This window comes from Protomyctophum parallelum (genome assembly GCF_964188405.1).
Source record: "Protomyctophum parallelum genome assembly, chromosome: 7".
Lineage (NCBI taxonomy): Eukaryota > Metazoa > Chordata > Actinopteri > Myctophiformes > Myctophidae > Protomyctophum > Protomyctophum parallelum.
The window spans coordinates 32,672,454-32,693,724 of record NC_139705.1 but is presented as its reverse complement, the minus strand read 5'-3'; the positions used below and the strand labels follow the sequence as shown (position 1 = coordinate 32,693,724).

At 43.5% G+C, this 21,271-nt stretch overlaps 2 protein-coding genes across 3 annotated transcripts in view; one reads left to right on the top strand and one right to left on the bottom strand.

Moving 5' to 3' along the window:
• fam131c (family with sequence similarity 131 member C) overlaps positions 1 to 20,659 on the top strand; it is a gene marked incomplete at both ends in the record, with an annotated part of 30,003 nt that extends 9,344 nt beyond the window's left edge. Inside the window, 4 exons of the mRNA XM_083769775.1 lie at positions 1,463 to 1,547; positions 18,551 to 18,775; positions 19,349 to 19,438; positions 20,382 to 20,659. Coding sequence (XP_083625901.1) covers positions 1,463 to 1,547; positions 18,551 to 18,775; positions 19,349 to 19,438; positions 20,382 to 20,659 — 678 coding nt within the window. The remainder of the gene's footprint in view (positions 1 to 1,462; positions 1,548 to 18,550; positions 18,776 to 19,348; positions 19,439 to 20,381) is intronic.
• On the bottom strand, positions 8,334 to 11,840 carry LOC310861793 (uncharacterized protein; the record flags this gene model as incomplete). 2 transcript variants are annotated; one of them, XM_083769428.1, is made up of 3 exons in its annotated part: positions 8,937 to 9,075; positions 8,689 to 8,841; positions 8,334 to 8,429 (listed from the first exon to the last, which is right to left on the bottom strand). In XM_083769428.1, the coding sequence occupies exons 1-3, from the start codon at positions 9,021 to 9,023 to the stop codon at positions 8,334 to 8,336; spliced, it is 336 nt and encodes a 111-aa protein (XP_083625554.1). In that variant the 5' UTR covers positions 9,024 to 9,075. The 2 variants fall into 2 exon arrangements, 1 of the variants encoding a protein (XP_083625554.1); XR_014569524.1 differs by lacking the exons at positions 8,334 to 8,429; positions 8,937 to 9,075 and adding an exon at positions 10,433 to 11,840 and having other exon boundaries at positions 8,706 to 8,841.
• Positions 20,660 to 21,271: the final 612 nt, after the last annotated feature.

Here is a 21,271-nt window from a genome sequence, read left to right as displayed (position 1 = left end):
CTGGTGGTTGGATAAAAGGGCAACAAAAGTAAATTATCCACAGATCCGTGCAGTTAGAGGTAAAAACACTTTTCGGCCAGTTATAGCGCCACCTTGAGGCTGAGTTGAAATTGTTCATGTGGCATTTCGTCCTCGGCCTAGTGGGAATGTGCGTGCACAATTTCACGGAAATCACACGATGTGTTCATGATTTGCAGCATTTTGTTTGAAACTAAGCACTCCTGTGAACTTTGGAAGCCAATCTTAACCAATCAGGATGGAGTCTGAGAAATCTGAAAGACTGGTTTCGTTGAATGGCTCTAGAGCGACTGTGTACCAATTTGCGCGATGTTTGGACAAAATCTGTAGGTGTACTGTGCAAAAACTTGTTTTGCACAAAGCGGCCTCCTGGTGGCGCTATAACAGGCCGTTCTGGAAAGTTTGGGGCAGAGGTTCATCGTTGGCATCCAGGGAGTGTGTGTGCCATATTTGCCATCGACCGGGTTAACGGTGGCCGAGATTAGCTGCTCACGGACACACACACGGACACACGGACACACGGACGGACACACGGACGGACGGACGGAGTGCAAAACATACTCTCCCCCCATGCCTTCGGCCTGGTTAAGGTGCCAGACTTGGATGGTTACTAGAGACGAGAATTGCGTGAATGGGCGCGGCGCGACCTGGTGCGGTACAAACGGGACGAACCGAGGCGAATATATATATATACTGTATATATATTCAGGTCCAATTCCTCACGAGATCCTCATGGGGGCCCTGGCCCCCCGGCCCCCACAGACTCTACGTCAGTGTTTTTTATGTTTCAGTTCTTATTTTATTTCCTGGATTCCTCTCTTGCTGCTGTTACATGTACTGTACTCTATTGAGTTAAGAGGTATTTAAAATTTTTCTATTGTGAAAACAGCAGATCTGCAAGCCCACAACGCCTCGCAATGCAAGGCGTTGTGAGCTTGTAGATTATCTATTTTCACTTTCCCCCCCGCTTTCTTGTATTATGACATTGTTTCACTAGTTTTTCCCATATAGTTTGTTGATTACTTTTCTTTCTTTCTTTTCTTTGAGGTATTAAAAAGGTCTCAAAAGTCCTTAGATGGTCACTTCACTCACTGTCACCTGGGGACACCCCCCCCCCCCCCAAAAATATGTGGGGACCCCCCTAGGGGTCCCGATCCACAGGTTGAGAACTACTGTACTAGACCACATGATTTAGCAATGTTGTTCACCTGTGTCCTGAACTGGTACCCCCCTAGCCAATCCTGTGTCAATTCACCATGTGTTCACAACTTCACCTGTGTCTATAATATCTGTTAGTGGCTATCCCTGTGTGTTGAGTGCTAAGGTTTGCAGGTTTGTACATGCAGTACGCCTACACTTGATATGGGAAATATATCTTCCTCTAACACCTATACGTCATGTATAAATATATCTTCCTCTAACACCTATACGTCATGTATTGCAGGACAGCGGGACTCGATCCAATGGCAACGTGTCCGATAAGACTAGTGTGTATGACATCGGGGAGCTGGCCACTTCCTCTCTGATAGGTAAGACATCCCACTCCGCACCACCACCACCACTGCTGTACGCACGCACGCACGCACGCAAACGATGCTCGGTATTTATTATTAATCACATGTGGCCAAGCTACACCAGGCTTTTCTCGTGCGTTTACTCTAAACGCGCGGACCGTGCGTGCGTGCGTAAACCAAATGCCCTGGCTACATCGATCTGTCAGACGCGCGGCAGTTTTGTGCGGGACCTTCCGGCGGGAGGATACATAGATACACGCGCATGGGGGCATACGCACGTAAAAAAAATTGAACCGATCCTATTTTTAGAGCACACGTAGGGCCTGTCCACACCGTAGCCTAAAAGATTTTCCGCAGCCGACACTTTCGGTTGTCGGCTGCCGACACTTTGACTTCTTCCGGGGCTTTGGGCGGTTCCGAGAGGAGACGCACACGGAAGCCTATTTATGGCCTGTAGTCCTCTATTTCGAAGTGGGCGTGAGAGTGACAAGTGAGTGACAAGCTGTTGACACAGACAAAGGCGCATTCAAGTGTAGGCTATATAGGTGCTGCGTTGCTACGTGGCTATAGAGTCATGACTCTCTAGTCGAATGGTTAACGTACGTGCCTTTGGAACGGAGGATCGGGGTTCGCCTCCCGGCTGAGGCTATATTAGTTTTGTTTTCGCCGACGACTTGCGCGACGGCCAGCTTACATCTGACGCGGAGGAGACCTCCGTGTCAGATGTAAGCTGCCGACAAGCATAAAAATGAAGTGTGTCACCCAGCGGTGAGAAGGAGAAGGAGATTTTTGATTGATTGATTTAAATATGTATTAACAGTTTGCAGAATTACAATACATTTCAAGCACAAACTCAATACAAAGACTGTTAACTGTGTGTGGACGACCCAATTAAGCATTACACTTGTTTACAACAGGGTCCACATTGTTCAGTTCATCAAAACATTAAAGACGTACAAATAGACACTTCTATATAGTTAAAGAACAGAACAGGAATTCATCATAAAACAGTGTTCCCTGACCGGGAATCGAACCCGGGCCGCGGCGGTGAGAGCACCAAACCCTAACCACTAGACCACCACGGAGATCGATAATGATGATGAGAAGGGCAGCACATGGTGAAGAGAACGGGCTATTTTATAAAGTATAAAGTTATTTTCATTGTCATGGAACAGGGTTACAATAAATAAATAACAATATAATTCAGGGGTGCCATGGATGAAAAGATTACAGGGGTGATCTGAAGCAAACATGAGAACCACTGCTTTACATTACTTCAAACGATTTTGGACAGACAATGTTACTTTGAGGTGCCCAGATATCTCCCTGTATCCCTCGACATTCACAAGTCCCTCCCAGGGGCGTTTGGGTGTGTGAAAGAAGAAAACTCCAATTGAAACTCCGCCCGTAGATGGCCTGCAGGCTGCATCTGTTCCATTGGCTAGTGCATATCACTGCCGGGTGACACACTGCTTGTCGGCAGCTTACATCTGCCGCGGAGGAGAGCGTCAGCTGTAGGCTAGCCGTCGCGCAAGTCGTCGGCGGAAGTGGAGCATTTTCTCCATCCACCAGCTGTCTAAAAACCCCGAGACTGTCGGCTGCGGAAAATCTTTTAGGCTACTGTGTGGACATACCCGTAGGATGGCCCGCGGTATCCGTGCGTATCCGTGCGTATCCGTGTAGCTTGGCCGTAACGGCCAAGCTACACCAGGCAATTTTGCGCATGTGCGTATGCGTTTACTGCGCGCGTTTACTGCACGCGTACAGTGCGTTTGGATAGGACCAATATATGTCAATGATACCAGCTACACCAGACGCACGGATACCGCGGGCCATCCTACGCGTGCTCTAAAAATAGGATCGGTTCTAATTTTTTTACGTGCGTATGCCCCCATGCGCGCGTATCTATATATCCTCCCGGAAGGTCCCGCACAAACCTGCCGTGCGTCTGACAGATCGATGTAGCCAGGGCATTTGGCTTACACACGCATGGTCCGCGCGTTTAGAGTAAACGCACGAGAAAAGCCTGGTGTAGCTTGGCCGTAAGAGGTTGGGGAAGAGCAACGCTCTGTCCATGGGAGGTTAGTAATGCAATTTTCCCAAAGCTTGACTGTCTTTCCTTATCACTCTCACACACTCTCTCACACACACACATACACACACACACACACACACACACACACACACACACACACACACACACACACACACACACACACACACACACACAGGCCTGCGCAGCCTTCAAACCTCTATATATTTCTATGTTGCGCTGATAAGAGCAATGCAAGTATGGCCATTTGAAGTGTTAAAGGTCTGGTGAAATGAAAAATACGCATTTCACACTTTTAAATCAGTCATCTTATGGGCATACCTAACCTAACTATAGATGCCAATTATTTGTGTATTGTAATATCAAAGGTTCCTAAAAGGCCAATTTTAATTATTTCCTGTGAACGAAAACGTGCTGCGTGATGACATAGAGTCTATGTCATCACGCAGCACGATTAATTTATATTCATGAAAGTCTATGTCATAGACTTTCATGAATATAACTGAATCTTGATTTCGTTCACCTGTGTGTTTCTAATAGCTGCACGTTGTTCAAACACAGCTGATTTTGATTACAGAACTACTCAGTTTTTAAATCTCATTCAAGATGACATCCAGACGGTGTATTAATCCTTTTAAACTGAATCAGCACACTAAAATAATATGTATCTGAAAACATTATAGGTTACCGTAGAAATAAGCCACGTAGTAGCTAGCCTCGATACCCAGGCTTTCATTTCGTCTGCGCGAAAGATGAAAGCCTGGAAAAAGCCGTGGGCTGAACCAGTCTAAAAGTGGGAGTCAACCCTTCCGGGTGGGCGTCGCTCTAAATGATGTGACGTAGCGCTGCACTAGGGGGGAGAGGAGACAGATCGATGAGATCCAATCAGGGTGCGCGCATTTCTGAGGCGCGACCCGCCCCTCTAGACCAGAAATGTCTCTGCTTAGGTCAGGCTACGTAGTAGCAAACATGCTTAGCTGGCAGTCTTTCTCTCCCTTGTATATCTGAAGGGATGGGGTCGACCTTTTGATTTGTTCTGAAACATGCAACAGGCTTCCGTTTCAGAACCTTGAAAATAAAATGTCATTGCAGTAGACCTTTAAACACTGCTATAACAGTGCGTTTTAACAGCGGGAGAACAATGGCAAGCGATCATGAATTTCATTGGCTATCGCCTAATCGCCCGCTATCACCGGACGATGTCGCCCGAAAAGATGAATTATTTGGATTTTTTCGGGCGACGTTCCTCCGCCTATCGCCTGCTATCGCCAGTAGTCGCCGGGTCCCATAGACAAATAATGCACTTCTGGAAAATGTGTCTATTCATGATCGCTTGCCATTGTTCTCCCGCTGTTAAAACGCACTGTAACACTGCTCTGCTGCTCTTGCAGCACCCAGGTCCACTGTCATACCTGTGCGACCTTGTGTTTGGGAGGGAGGTAGGGCAAGCCCCCAGGGAGGCGCTCCAACGTTGAAGCACTCGGCCCTAGCGGTTAGAGCGTGAACTGCAGGCAGACCCGTGGATGCATGGCCGGGAAACACTGTGCAGCTGGGCTTTAACATTGAGCGCTCGTTTGCACTTACGCATTTGACCACCAACATGTTGTGGTCAAAGGAGGAAGTAGATGGTTCTTCCGGGTGCTTCAAAACGCCACTGAGCTACTTCCACTGACATGAATAGCGGGAGGGCGGGGCTATCACTCCGGTTCAGTCTCTATCCTATTATTACTCTATGAGGTAGGGTTCTATGACCACTTCCTGCATGGTGAAACCAGAAGTGAACATATCCACTTCCGGGTGGATTAACCTCAGAGACAAGATTATTATAGTTAGCCTAATTAAAACTAACAAAAAAACTAAAATAAATAAATAGAAACATTATTGTTAACTGAACTAAATAAAAACATAGAAAAGGAAAATAAAAACGATAACTAACTGAAACTGTATTGTCTGTTTACAAAACTAACTAACACTATTGCCCTTAGTTTTTGTTATTTATAAGCCCTAATCTGTAACTGAATATTCTTTTTTTAAATGCTACCTTTTATTGAGGTTTTATTACACAATACTTACTCTTGCCCCTTTCAATCCTGCACCTGATTTATCTGTCAGGTGCAGGATTAAAAAGAGCAGATAAAACTAACAAGCAAACCCGCTCTAAAAACAAACGGCTCGGGCTGTTAGCCGTGCAAGTTTGTAAACGGTATTAAAGTTTCGATCGTCCACATTGCGGTCATGTTAATTATGCATGTAGTCCACAAGAGAGCGGCGGGGCGCTCCGAACACACGAGAAAGCTGGCATTGTGGCATAATCATTCAGTATAGGCTACTGGGCATAATCAACTGTAGCTGATGTTTTTCTTTATTTTCATTACAAATCATTACAATTACATCATTACATCATCATCATTACATTACAACTACCCTCTTCTGCCAGAAGTAGGCTACAAAGTAACGTATAGACCGATTCCGTACCGGTTTCATGGTCGCAGCCTACGTATTTCCTGTAGGCGGATCCGCCATAGCTGCGGGGGAGATCAGCACGTCTTTCATTACAGTGAATGTAAAGTGTCTTGTTTTCGTTGGCTCACGTTACGCTAATTGATAACTCTATAACGTTACAAAGATGCCCAAAAAATCGGGACGAACGTGTGCAGTTCATGGCTGCTCCAACAGTAGTGGCAAAATCCAACTCTGGAAAGAAACTGAATGTCAAAAACACAAACCTCTACATCATGAAGATTGTCCATGCCAAAAGCCATACGGTTTGCACAGATTCCCTGGGCGTGCAGAGGACAATGACGTGCGCCAGATGTGGATCAAAAACATCAACATAAAGGACTTTGTTCCCACAAAGAACAGCACGGTAACTTTTGGATACTTTTTGTTAGTTATACCATTAATGCTAGCATGCAGCCCCCATTGAGGAGTGAAATGTTATCTCAACTAGTTCATCATTGTTAGTAAATAAGTCACCTGTGGCTTGACATTATTGTGATTAAATACTAGGCTATTTGGACAAACTATGACAGTCTAATGAACACAAATACTGCAGGACACAGTTGTATGGTAGGGTTCTACACATAAACAAACTTCATGGAAAGTTGGAAACATCTGGGTCTAAATTAGACCCAAGTAGTGAGTCACAACAGTGGCTGAATGTTGACAATCTAGTCTACCCCCTATGAAATGGTGCAAAGCAATGTACAACGTCCACTCTATGAAATGGCTATGCCACCATTTAGTGGACAGTATTTTCTGAATCAGAATAAATCTTTATCACATCACAAGGTGGGTAAAATTATTAGTTGAGAAGGCGTTTTTGCAGTCAAAATAGAGGCATAAAGTGCATAATATAACTAATTGCATAACATGATACATGAAACCATTTAGTGGACAGTATTTTCTAAATCAGAATAAATCTTTATCACATCACAAGGTGGGTAAAATTATTAGTTGAGAAGGCGTTTTTGCAGTCAAGATAGAGGCATAAAGTGCATAATATAACTAAATTGCATAACATGAAACCATTTAGTGGACAGTATTTTAATGCATTATGAGTTATATCTGGTAGCCTACCAGTATTTACTATTCATCCTAATTATTCTATCTTTAGGTGTGTGGAGTACACTTCCCAGATGGGAGGCCAACAAAAGAACACCCGTATCCAGTTCTGCAACTAGGATATAAACATGTACATTGACAGTTTGATGTGATTGTTTTTGGTTCAACAGATTAGGTTTATTTTGAATAAAACAATAACTTGTAGTGCATCGTTTCTTTTCCTTTCACAGGGGAGAATGACATCTGGTAGAGCCCCCCCTAAGAGAAGAGGCCTTCGGTCATCAAGCAGCAGCAGCACACAAAACGCAACAACATCAACAACAACAGAATTAAACGCAACAACATCAACAACAACAGAATTAAGAGCAGGACCTGAAGACACCAGTGATATCGGAATGGAACATATTGCAGACCACAATTACTTCCGTATCAACTCAAGGGCAAACAGTGCAACACAAACTGATGTCATGCCTCTGAAGCGTGATATTGGAATCCAGTGTCCAGAAATTATTACAGACCACAGCTACTCTACCATAAAGTTAACAAACCGTGCAACACAAACTGATCCTACACCATCATTGTCAGCCTATGACCTAGATGACAAAGATGCAAGGTTTCACACGGGCATAGGTATTGCAAGTTTTTGGCAGCTTTTACATTCCCTCATAGCTTTTCACCCACCTCCAAAGATGACCAGATTAGCAGTCCATGACCAGCTGTTACTCGTTTTAACTAGGCTACGTCTTTGTTTGATGTTCACAGACTTGGCTAAAAGATTTGGAATAAGCAAGACCTCAGCATGTGTGATCTTTTCACTTTGGAGACCAATACTTGCTAGGTTTATGAGGGAAAATGTGATTGCGTGGTTGCCTAGGGATACTCTCAGAAGAATAATGCCATCATGTTTCAGTAAAAATTATCCCAAAGCAACATGCATAATAGACTGTACAGAAATATTTGTCCAAAGGCCAAAACACTTAAGAAAGCGATCCCAAACATTCAGCAACTACAAACATCATAACACTTACAAATTATTATATTGTATTGCCCCCAATGGTTATGTGATGTTCACATCAAAACTATTTGGTGGACGGGCCAGTGACACTTTCATCACAAAGAACAGTGGTCTTCTTGAACTTCTGATTCCTGGTGATCAAATCCTAGCAGACCGTGGGTTCACCATCTCAGATGTGTTGCCTCCAGGGGTGACTCTGGCTCTCCCAGCTTTTACTCGCGGCCTCAAAGAACTTCCTGGGCATGATGTTGTGGCAACACGGCGCCTAGCAAATGTCAGAATCCATGTAGAGCGTGCAATTAGAAGGTTCAAAGGTTTTAAAATGGTCAGTTATGTCATTCAAGGTAGTATAAAACATGTTGATGACATTGTGAGTATTTGTGCTGGGCTATGTAATTTGCAACCCAAGTTAATTCAGACTGAAACTGAGCAACAAGAAACATCTGATATTGAGGAAGAAGAGGAATGTGATGTGGATGAGGATGTAAGCCTAGATGAGCATGACATGACTTGATCCTCTTTACCCCATCGAGGGGCATAGGGCGTCCACCAGAGCTCTCCATCTCAATCTCCTGGGCCTGGGCTTTTGCTTCCTGCCAGCTCATTCCAATGTTCTTTAGGTCTTGGAGAGTCTCTACTCTCCAGGTGTTTCTCAGCCTACCCAGATTCCTATTCCCCTGAGAAAGAGAAAGATGGAAAAAATTATAAACAATTATTATTAATTCTCAGTTTCCCTCCTCATGCACAATAAGTAAAATGTTTATTAGAATACCTGTATCCCTGTATCCTCTTCAAACCACTTTGTTGTCAAAGGCTCCGATGTTTGGTCATGCCTAGTGGCTACCAGCAAAGGTGCCATTCAATTTTCGTTCCACCCAGTTTTGTGGATTTTCTTTTTTGGGCACTTCAGAGGCTACTGATGATTCAGATTTCCTTTAATTTACTCCAAATAAACTACTCTGGCCCTTTGTTTGTGCAGCAATTGTCTCCCTCTCATGTTTCCCACATATCACATTTATTTTCATTACAAAGTTTACATTTGTGTTGAGCTCATGACATGCTCATGACATGGTGAGTTTTTCATTTGCTTTGTTTTGTGGCTGTGCAGTCAACACGTTATGCAAAAGAGTTCCAGGTATTTTGGATAGACCAGCCATCTCAGGGGATTGCATCCGTCTCAAAAGCTGTTACTTTCATCGAGGTCCCTGGTCTGGCCCCCTGATGTTGTCAACTGCATCAGGCCTCACATTGTCACATTGTCATCTGTGCATGCTGTGCCTGTGTGGCTGGCCGCATCTTTGATTTTGTACAGTATCCCTGCTGAATGACTGCAGCTCTTCCCTTAAGTTGGTTGGCCTAGCAGTCGCAGTTCACATCCACCACTTTGCCATCCCTCCTCTGCAAAGTTACTTCAACATGATGGTACATGATAATGTCCTGTGAGTAACACAGGTCCTTTCAGAACTGTGCTCATCATTTGGTAGCATGTGGAGTATCTTGTCAAAGTCAGGGGCCAGATAACAGTGATTGGCTTGATTGGGCACCCTCTGGGTGCACACCCTGTAGGTGCATAAATTGATTCCCTTGGCGTCTGGCTGGTGTTTGGCTGCTGCTACCATACCAGTCTTTATCTGCTTGGTTTACCAAAACCTAACTCGGTCGGTTGTGACAGCCAGCGACTAACAGAATGAGTACCTGGATTGACGACGTCAGACAGTGGCCTCCAGTTACTGATAAAGGTAATTAATTGATGGCAATCGCCAATCAGTGCTTAAACCACTGTCTTATTATTACACTGTCTAGTAGACTAGACTAGCTTTGACTATTTTCCTACACCATCTCTTTGCCAGAAAGTCACCATGGCATGCATGCGGTTAAGTTAGTATTTATCCCAATGCTGCCTGGGGTGGTTAACTTGTGTTTACTGTTTGTTGTTTGTTTGCATAATAAAAATTATGAAATGCAAATCTTAATGATCTAAGACTGTGTATTTCCTAATCATTACAGATAAGTGGTATTAATCCTATTAAAAAAACGAATGTTTTTATTTATTTTTATGATAGGTATTCAAGAATATTTCCTTCACCGACTGGCATGTGATGAACAACCCAATGCCAACTACAGGTCCCTGATAGAGGGTCAAAATTACCTGAGCTCCGGATGGGTTGGCCAGATACTCCACAGGCTACCAGATGAGGAGCACATACTCTTGAAAGGACCTGTTCGCTACTCACAGGACATTAAACAGTACCATCATGTTGAACTGACCTTGCAGAGGAGGGATGGCAAAGTGGTGGATGTGAACTGTGACTGCATGGCCAACCAAGGGAAGAGCTGCAGTCATTCAGCAGGGATACTGTACAAAATCAAAGATGCTGCCAGTCAGGGGTTCACAGGCACAGCAAGCACCGATGAGGCTTGTGTCTGGAACAGTTCCACGTGTGACAATGTGATGCCTGATACAGTCGAGAACATCAGGGGGCCAGACCAGGGACCTCGGAAAAAAATGAAAATAAAGTCAACAGCATTTGAGAAAGATGCAGATGTCATTCAGCACCTCACATCCCCTGAGATGGCTGGTCTATCCAACATACCTGGTACCCTTTTGCATGATCTGTTGACTGCACAGCCACAAACCAAAGAGGTTACTGATAAACTGCCCACATGTCACGAGCAATGTGCTCAACAAAAATGTCAACTTTGCAACTGTATTTTTGAAAGACATGTGTTATGTGGGAAACGTGAGAGGGAGAGAATTCTTGTACAATCCAAGGGCCAGAATAATCAATTTTGGCTAGATCAACGAAAAATAAGAATCACAAGTAGTGAGGCCTCTCAAGTGCCCAAAAAGGTTGACCCACAAAACTGGGTGGAACGAAAATTGAATGGCACCTTTGCCGGAAATACAGCCACTAGGCATGGCCAAACATCCGAGCCTTTGGCAAGAAAGTGGTTTGAGGAGACCACAGGAATAACTGTGGAGTGTACAGGACTTGTTGTACATGAAGAGGAAAACTGGCTTGGTGCCAGCCTTGATGGTATTATAGATGCCGATACCATCATTGAAATTAAATGTCCTACAGCCAAAAAACTTGTGGCACACAATGGCAGTCTGCTAAAAATGATTGACTCTAACAAGTACGATGTGAGGCATAAGGATGGAAAATATATTCTGAGGGAAACGGCATCAGGATTAGGGTACTATTACCAGGTACAAGTGGCGATGCATTGTGCTAAAAAAAATAATTGTAAATTCATTGTCTGGACTCCAAATGAGCAGGTCATTGCAGATGTCCCATACAATGAAGAGTGGATTACAGAGAAAATCAGCCACCTGAAGGACGTGTATTTTCAGCACTTACTTCCAGCAATATCCACAAGGATAGCCCACGGGGTAATGAAAGTGGATGGACTAAAGTAAACTAGCCCTCTTTTGAATTTAATGAGTTTCAGTTGAGAAAATGTTTTCTGTTTTTTCTTTATTGCTCTGTAAAGCACTTTGCGCTGCATTAATGTCATCAAAGAATCCAAAAGATGCTATATTAAGTATATTATTAAGTAAAATAAATATTTTTTTGATCTGCACATGCCTGTATCTCCAACTTCATGCACAGAGGCATAACATTTTCCACATTGGATGCTGTGTCTTCACTTCAGGCCCTGCTGCTGCTTTATGACTGAATGCCTCTTCTCTTGGGGGGGGGGGGGGGGGGGGGCTGCATTCTCCTCTGTGAAAGAAAAATAAACAGTGCTTACCTTTCTTTTTTTTAAGTTATTGGTTTTCAAAAGAAACCAAATATTAAATGAAAACAATCACACCAGACAGTAAATTTTAAGGGGGAAATTATATTTTTATCCTAGTTGCAGAACTATGGGTGTTCTTTCAATGGCCTCCCATCTGGGAAGTGTACTCAACACACCTAAAGATAGAACGATGAGGATGAATAGCTGGTACCACATAATAACAGACTCAATAACGCATAAAACATATTTTCCACTAATTTTGGGCAGATTAGTCATATGATGCACTTTATTCCTCTATCTTTTTACAGTAGCCTTCAATGAGTGAATCTTCTCAACTGATAATTAATCACAATTATGCCACGCGGCCCACGCCGCATGTGACTTATTTTGAGGAGCAGCTTAGCCTACTAAAAATTATGTTTTGATGAATTGAACAAGGTGGACCCTGTTGTAAACAAGTGTAAACAGTAATGTTTAATTGGGTCGTCCATTCACAGTTAACAGTCTTTGTATTGAGTTTGTGCTTGAAATATACTGTAATTCTGCAAACTGTTTTCAATCAATCAATCAATCAATCAATCAATCAATCAATCAATCAATGTTATTAGCGTTAGCTTAGCCATTGTTCACATGATGCTACTGCAGTCTGTTTTACGCGATCGTTACATTTAGAGTGAAAACGTGTACATAAACATTCAGATTTCAAATATGAAGTACTCACCACGTGGGGCACGGGTGTTAGAAATGTGCTGGTACGGCGATTAGCATTGCTGCATCCCGCGTTGTTTAATAAAAGGCATTTTATCCGAGCAGTTTTTTTGTCAGGTCGAGGAAGGAGTGTTGCGCTCTGAAACAGTGGGTGTGTTCGATATATTCACGCTGACCGCACTGCCAATACAAACTAATGAGAGAGTGCGCTCCCGGTGAGAAACTGTGTATTTTCCGAACGCACCCCGTTTGAGAAAAATAACGAGGCGCTTGGATAAAAATGCCATTTATTAAACTACGTGGAATGCAGCAGTGCTAATCGCTGTACCAGCACATTTATAACACCCGTGGCACACGTAGTGAGTACTTTATATTTGAAATCTGAATGTTTATGAACACGTTTTCACTGTAAATGTAACGATCGGCGCCACGTGTTTCGCTAGCTGGACAGTGAACAGTTATTAATGACATGTAACATATTTCACCACTCAATGGGGGCTGCATGCTAGTATTATATTAATGGTAGTTAATGGCAACTAACGAAAAGTCTCAAACTTACCATGCTGTTCTTTGTGCCTGGGAAGTGGGAACAAAGTCCTCGCTTTTTGACCCACTTCTGGCGAACATCTGTCCTCTGCACTCGCAGGGAATCTAATGGCTGCCGGCGCTGCGCAGCCTGCGCTCATAGACAATCGTCATGATGAGTCAGGACGTAGAATTTGTCTCCTCCTAAGTGCATGAATTTTGCCACTACTGTTGGAGCAGGCATAAACGACACACGTTCGTCCCGATTTTTCAGGCATCTTTGTAAAGTTGTAGTGTTAGTAATTAGCGTAACGTGAGCCAACGAACACAAGTCACTTTACATTCACTGTAGTGAAAGACGTGCTGATCTCCCCCGCAGCTATGGCGGATCCGCCTACAGGAAATACGTAGGCTGCGACCATGAAACCGGTACAGAATCGGTCTATACCTTAGCCCTGAAACATGACTGCCATGATGATTATAATGACAGTCATGAAGTAACTGCACCCTGTTTTTGGCGCTGGCTACATTTACAACGTTTCCGTATATATAAACATTCGGAATTCAAATATAAAGTACTCACAATTTGTCCCACGGGTGTTAGTTAGTTGCAGCACCAGCGATTAGAATTGCTGCATCCCGCGTTGTTTAATAAAAAGCATTTTTGTCCGAGCGCCCCGGCTACTTTTTTCAAACGGGGTTCGTTTGGGAAATCCACAGTTGCACACCGGGAGCACACTCACCTATTAGTCTGTATTGGCAGGGCGGTCAGCGTACCTATATCGAACACACCGAGTGCCACCCTCCTCCCGACCGATAGCTCATCTACAAGCTCATGCACGGCTGCAGATCGGCTATTTTCGGATAAGAGATTTATAGACATTATGTGCAACTGCAAATATAAAAGAATTAGGTGACACTGTCTGGAGGTGGAAAGTCTGGTGACTTGAGGCTGTACACACGGAGACGACAAAGTCCCACTCTGGGAGGTGGTTTCAAAATTAGCCGGTTAAGTCCCCAAAAACGCTGTCTCCGTCTGGCAGAAAGGGCAGATCGGCTAAATACTTGCCCGGATAACGCAAAATAGGTCCTCGTCTGGACACCACCTAAAACTAACTGAATTAGAAAATGGTTTTTGGCCTGCTGCATGATAGGAACTGGATTCATGACAGTTTACACCTCAGCCAATAGGAAAGGAGAGGGGGCAGGGCTTCAGCAATTACAGCCCGTCCTGTATAAGACCAACTATGAATTTGGAAGCATTTTGCATACTGGGAACTGTAGTTAAAGACCATATTCACACGGCGGCCATGTTGGCATTTTGCATTGAAAAAGCAGGGTGCTGCAACGGGGTGGCATTTCATTAACTTAATGGCAAGATGGTCGCCATGTGAATATGGTGAATCGCTGTTTTCCCACATCATTCCAAAACCTATACTGGTTGTGCAAGGGCGTGCTGTTATTGGCCAGTAGCCACTTTGAGTTGCAGTTGGGGCAAACGTTCACCCCAAAATACGATTTACTATTCTGTGCCTGTCGGAATGCAACTCGAACAGCGATGAGTTGGCTCAAGCGAACTTCGCAATGTTCGGCATGCAGCAAAGCCCAACCAATAGGAAAACAGAGGGGGCAGAGCAATGTTGCACCTGTGGCACCTGTAACTGTCCCAGCAATGGGATTTTGTAATTTTCTATTTCTATTTTTCTATTTCTATTTTCTATTCCATTTTATTACTTACCTTTCGACAAAACAATATGTGAACATTATGTAGGTTTATTTGGGTACATATGGTAAATGCATGGTGATCTGTCTGATTCATGGGCAGGTTGAATTAGGCTCACCTGCTCTGATTACCTGATTTAAATCACCTGTTGGGTCTTGGGCATGTCAGATCAGAACAAACAGAGCAGAACTGCAGAGAGGAGCTCTCTCATGTCAGAGAGTCTGACAAAGAAAAGAAAGAAAATAATATGAAAGAACAAGAACTTAACTGAACTCCTAATAATCGGTGCAGAAGGCGCATACGGTATGTTCCCAGTGTTTTGTTTGTTTCTGTAAAAGTTTAATTGCTATTGTATTGTTTGTTTACATTTCATTGTGTTTGTGTACATATTGTGTTTCTTCACTCAACAAGGACATTCATAAAATCATATTGCATTGTTTTATTGTATTTAAAAGTATATTGTTATGTTTTTGTTGCAGTTTTTCACGGTTGCCACTTGGGAAAATAAAAAGCCCTCAGTGAGATCAGTTCGAACGGTGTCTTATTTCTGCCACGGATAAAGATGGTTTAGGAGCAGTTATAGCACCCATGGGGCCACATGTGGTGATTGTGGTCCCTGGTGTGGCTATTCTGAAGGCAGATCCCTGACCAGTGAGTGTTGGTGCGGATCGTAGCAACGGTGCGCCTCGCAGGTCTACATGTTACGTTTGTGAAGTCCACCCCACTGTCTGTTGACCTTCTAGCCTAGGCAATTTTATGTATTTGGGGAAGATTCCATTCCAATGGGTGATTGAGGGTCGTGCTCTAGGCACAATGGCCAGTCTGCTGTCCACTAATAGTTCTCAGGTCTGGTGTTTCAAGTGTTTGTCCTCTCTTTTTTCTCAGTGTATGGATTTTGGCCAGGCAGAAATGGATTTGGACAGCCTGGCCTCGCCTTATTGTAGATATGCCTCTGAGTTTTACCTTCTGTATCCTTAGGCTTTTCCCATCTATTTTTGAAATGTAGCCTATACTCTCTCTTTGATTGTTTTCCTTACATTCTACTGATAGTGTATGTTCACTTACTTTTTGAAATAATGTTTCCCTTCACCCTTCAAGCTTTTCACCATTTTACAGTTTTCTCTTTCTTTAAAAAAATTGAATAATTTCTAATCGAGCCGATCAACAACACGTCGATAGCTTGTGGACCGTCTATTTCCGAAATGATTTCGAACTTTTATGTGGTTCAAGAGGGTCAGTATGTGGTCTAGTGGCTAATGCAATACAGCTGAGCTTCATTCCTGATCTATTCATTATGTATTTTATAGAATTTTGTCTTCTGATACTACAAAGCTATCATTGTGATAGATGAGATGAAATTACATTAGAGTTTTTATTGCCATCAGACTCTGGGCCAGTGGAAATAGCTTTCGATAAAGCATAACATAATCGAATGGCTCTGCAGCATGCAGGTACATGGGCACATACTGTAACTACAAAAAATGTGCATGACGTGACTTCAGAGATAATGTGTATAGACTTCCAATTTGTGTGTTTTACTTTTGCACATAAGTTGTAGGAGATAAAGAGAGCGCAAAATGATGGAAAATGTATTTGGCACAAATGGGAACTTGCGTCATGATCCAAGGAATCCAGGGGAAAAACATATTTTGATGTGTGACCTACGTACGCTTCAACAGTTATAATAATAATATAATAATAAGTCAAAACATGAAGCGGGCTGTTATACTGTAGTGCCAGCATGAGGCCAATTTGACAACTTTGGATGGGTGGAGTTTCTTCTCTGACCTCCAGGTACAAAGTTTCACACCGATCAGTCCAAGTAATTTTGCATTTACTATATTCATATAGTAAATGCAGTAGCTTAATTTTACTTATTTTACGTTAGGTGTAAAAGAAAACACATACAACATGCTTTTCAAAAATAATTAACATCAAGGACAAAAACACAATAATGTCAGCGACGTATTTCCATTGCAGTCCTTGGTTTAATCTTGAAAGAATTGTGAATACATTATTATTTTCAACAAAAGCAAAAAACAAAACTCAAGAGCATTCAGACCCATTTGTTTCAAATTTCAATGTGTACTCTCAGAGTTCAATTAAATTAACATTAAACTAGAAAAAGTGCCCTACTGGGCACAGGTCTCCACCAGGATGAGCAGATGTGAATAATTCCAGGCAAAGGTTTTTCCTTGGCCTCTAGGGTGTTGGCATACAAAGTTATCCACAGATCCGTGCAGTTAGAGGTAAAAACACTTTTCGGCCAGTTATAGCGCCACCTTGAGGCTGAGTTGAAATTGTTCATGTGGCATTTCGTCCTCTGCCTAGTGGGAATGTGGGTGCACAATTTCACGGAAATCACGCGATGTGTTCATGATTTGCAGCATTTTGTTTGAAACTGAGCACTCCTGTGAACTTTGGAAGCCAATCTTAACCAATCAGGATGGAGTCTGAGAAATCTGAAAGACCGGTTTCGTTGAATGGCTCTAGAGAGACTGTACGAATTTGCGTGATGTTTGGACAAAATCTGTAGGTGTACTGTGCAAAAACTTGTTTTGCACAAAGCGGCCTCCTGGTGGCGCTATAACAGGCCGTTCTGGAAATCTGAAAGACTGGTTTCGTTGAATGGCTCTAGAGAGACTGTGTACCAATTTGCGTGATGTTTGGACAAAATCTGTAGGTGTACTGTGCAAAAACTTGTTTTGCACAAAGCGGCCTCCTGGTGGCGCTATAACAGGCCGTTCTGGAAATCTGAAAGACTGGTTTCGTTGAATGGCTCTAGAGAGACTGTGTACCAATTTGCGTGATGTTTGGACAAAATCTGTAGGTGTACTGTGCAAAAACTTGTTTTGCACAAAGCGGCCTCCTGGAGCGGCCTCCTGGTGGCGCTATAACAGGCCGTTCTGGAAATCTGAAAGACCGGTTTCGTTGAATGGCTCTAGAGAGACTGTGTACGAATTTGCGTGATGTTTGGACAAAATCTGTAGGTGTACTGTGCAAAAACTTGTTTTGCACAAAGCGGCCTCTTGGTGGCGCTATAACAGGCCGTTCTGGAAAGTTTGGGGCAGAGGTTCATCGTTGGCATCCAGGGAGTGTGTGTGCAAAATTTGGCATCGACCGGGTTAACGGTGGCCGAGATTAGCTGCTCACGGACACACGGACGGACGGAGTGAAAAACATACTCTCCCCCTAGGCCTTCGGCCTGGTGGAGACAATTGCACAAAGCGGCCTCCTGGAGCGGCCTCCTGGTGGCGCTATAACAGGCCGTTCTGGAAATCCAGGGAGTGTGTGTGCAAAATTTGGCATCGACCGGGTTAACGGTGGCCGAGATTAGCTGCTCACGGACACACGGACGGACGGACACACACACACACGGACACACACACGGACGGACGGACGGACGGACGGAGTGAAAAACATACTCTCCCCCTAGGCCTTCGGCCTGGTGGAGACAATTAACACCATAAGTATATAGTGTATATAGTGTGACAGTGTATATTGGGTTCTCAGAGATAAGAATAGGATCATATGGGGGTTGTTGAAATGACAAAGGGTCACTGGTTTGGGCCCATTCTCTTTGGTCCAATTTGTTTTAACTCCTCACTTTTGCATCTATCTATAGGCCTACAATATATCTCTGCTTGTCTGTTGTTGTCCCCCCCCTCCTCCCTCCCCATCATTAGGTCTGGTGGCCACAGTAAAGGAACACATCACCAAGCCTACAGCCATGGCCCAGGGGCGAGTGGCCCACCTCATTGAATGGAAGGGCTGGGGAGGAGGCGGTGAGGGGACATGGAGTGGCGGATGGAGTAAATCTGCAGGGGGGGCAATGGGTGTAGAGCTGCACGAGGACGAACAACTCTACTCACAGATGTCAGACGAGATCAAGGAAGCCCGGTTTGCCGCAGGTGAGGTGTATTATAAGCGTTAATTGAGAGCCGTTTTGCTGACTGTCTAAAACAGCAGCTCCCAACCACGGCCGACATGAACATTTTGGGCCCACCCATCTGACCATGGGTAGGCCTCTTTCGGTTGTGTTACGGCTTGGATTAATGGAATTAACGTGGTTCCTATTATTGGTGGTATGACAATGAAAACACATTTTTCAAGGGAAAATAAATATATACCATTGTTTTTGTGCATACATAAGTAAGTCTTGATGATTTGCCAATTATTTTGGGGCCCACACGGCCCATTTACGATCCTCGAGTCACGGTCCACATGTTAATTGGGAATTGCTGGGGTAAAACGTTATACCCGGTGGCCATTGCCTGTTTTTCAGAATGGTTTACATTTACGGAGAAACAAGTCTAAGAAAAATCAATAGTTCTTAAATAGCAGGTGGTGACGCAAACCCCCATGTGCCTTATTTGATTTCCCTTCATCTCGGAGGGCGCCACGGACATAACAAAACAACAGGTTGTTGACATCCGAGACACAGTCACATAAAGTCCTTGTATTGTGCCTTTGGTTTTTCTCAGGCGTTGCTGAACAGTTTGCCTTGGCTGAGGCGGCCATGAATGTGTGGTTGATGAGTGACAGCCAAGAACAGCCGTCCACCAGCCTGCAAGGTACATTATCTAATCATATCTCTGATAGTCTCGTGTAGCCAGACAACTATTCCACAAACTCTGAATGCTATACGTAGAGTCTGGAAGACTGGGACTATAGCATGGAAGCTGCCATTTCCGTTCACACAATATATTTTACAATATCTTTACATTTTTTTTTTGTATTTTCTTTTCTGCTAAGCAACAAGCTATATATGCTTAGATGTTTTCTGTTTATATTAGGATACATTTGCACGACTGTAAAGACGAAACGGAAGTGGGGAAGAGGCTCCACTTCCGCTTTATATTTCACTCATTATAGCTCTTCCGTTGGTAACGTGAGACTACTGTATATCTCTGAGGACAGAATATTAAATAAAAATGTTTACATGGTTGGGGTTACAACACCTCTCAAAAACATATATAATATAAATTCCTTTTTTATTACACAGTATACAGTATAAAGGGTAGACTTCAATATTTGTTGTTTACTGTAATTACAGTAATAAGCTGTACCGGTAATTACTACCAATTGATGATGACTCATCTCAAAACCATGAGGGAAGTGGTTTCTGTAAGGCCTGGACAGACTCCCAGTTCATGACACTTTCAACCAACCATAAAATGTCAACCAACCAATTCTTAATCACTTTATTTTGTTTTGTGTTTTGAAAAAGCGACTTTGAGTATTTAGAAAAGCGCTATATAAATTGCATGTACTATTATAATTATTATTAAACCCTATTTACTTGTTGACCGACTGATTGATTGATTGATTTGATTGAATATTTACATTTGTAATGTATGTACAGTACATCGAGTTAAAAACGGAAAATGGATGAGAAAAACAAAAACAAAGGCTTGTTTCCATTCATGATAGTTACAAGTTAGCATTTTAATGTTTTGAAGTAATTGTCTCTTGACTCTGTGCTGTTACTTTGTCTGAACATTCCTCTCCTGATAGCGGCCGAAGGCCAGTTCCTATCTCACTTCCTGCTGGATGGTGGAAGCGTTGGCGTGCCTCAACATCTCTACAGCATCCACGGCCAGTTCGACGGTAGTGACAGGACAGACTGCCTGGCTCCTCATCAACAGGCTGCCTCCATTCATCCTGTGTCGTCTACCTCTCAGCAAGAGGGACATCATCCAGTTGATGGTGAAAGTACTGTAATGACGGCGGAACCTGCTGTGCGACACGTAGACAGCAGCTCGCTGTCTGAAGACGATGTATTTTATAACTAGGGTCTAGAAAGAGCTTTTGGCAATCTTCAAAGTAGGCTAACCTTTGAAGGGAGACTCAAGGTGAGGACTTCTTCAAGTCTTGTCAATCTAAAGAAACACGTGGGGGAGGTCAATCATCTCAAGGAGGAGCATCAATTGTCAAAATGGCTTCTCTGGAAAGACAGCCTCGACCAGACACAAAAACTGATAGACTGACAATTTGCCATTAGCCGCAGCTGAAGCCTTTTCAGTCGCAATCATTGAGAGGCGTGGTTGAAACCACAATGCCAACGCCTCGCCAAAAACATGTCTGAACAGAGAAGATGTAATTACACAGAAAATTGAAAATGTATCTCATTTTAGAGCCTTTGTCTGAGACTAGAGGGAGTAAGCGAGGGAGGAGGGGGGGTTATTGGGGGAGCATACGCCCAATTATCTGTCTGGCTCCCAACCGTGATTAGCTATTATTCACATGTCTCCCTGAGAGCGAGGAAAGAGCATAGAGCAGGGGAAAGAGGAGGTAGTGCAAGGGAGTAGAGAAGGAACAACAAAACAACATTAGGCCAAACGAATTCTCGCATATGCAAGCATTTGTTTGGCCTAATGTACAGTATGATATGATATTATATGAAC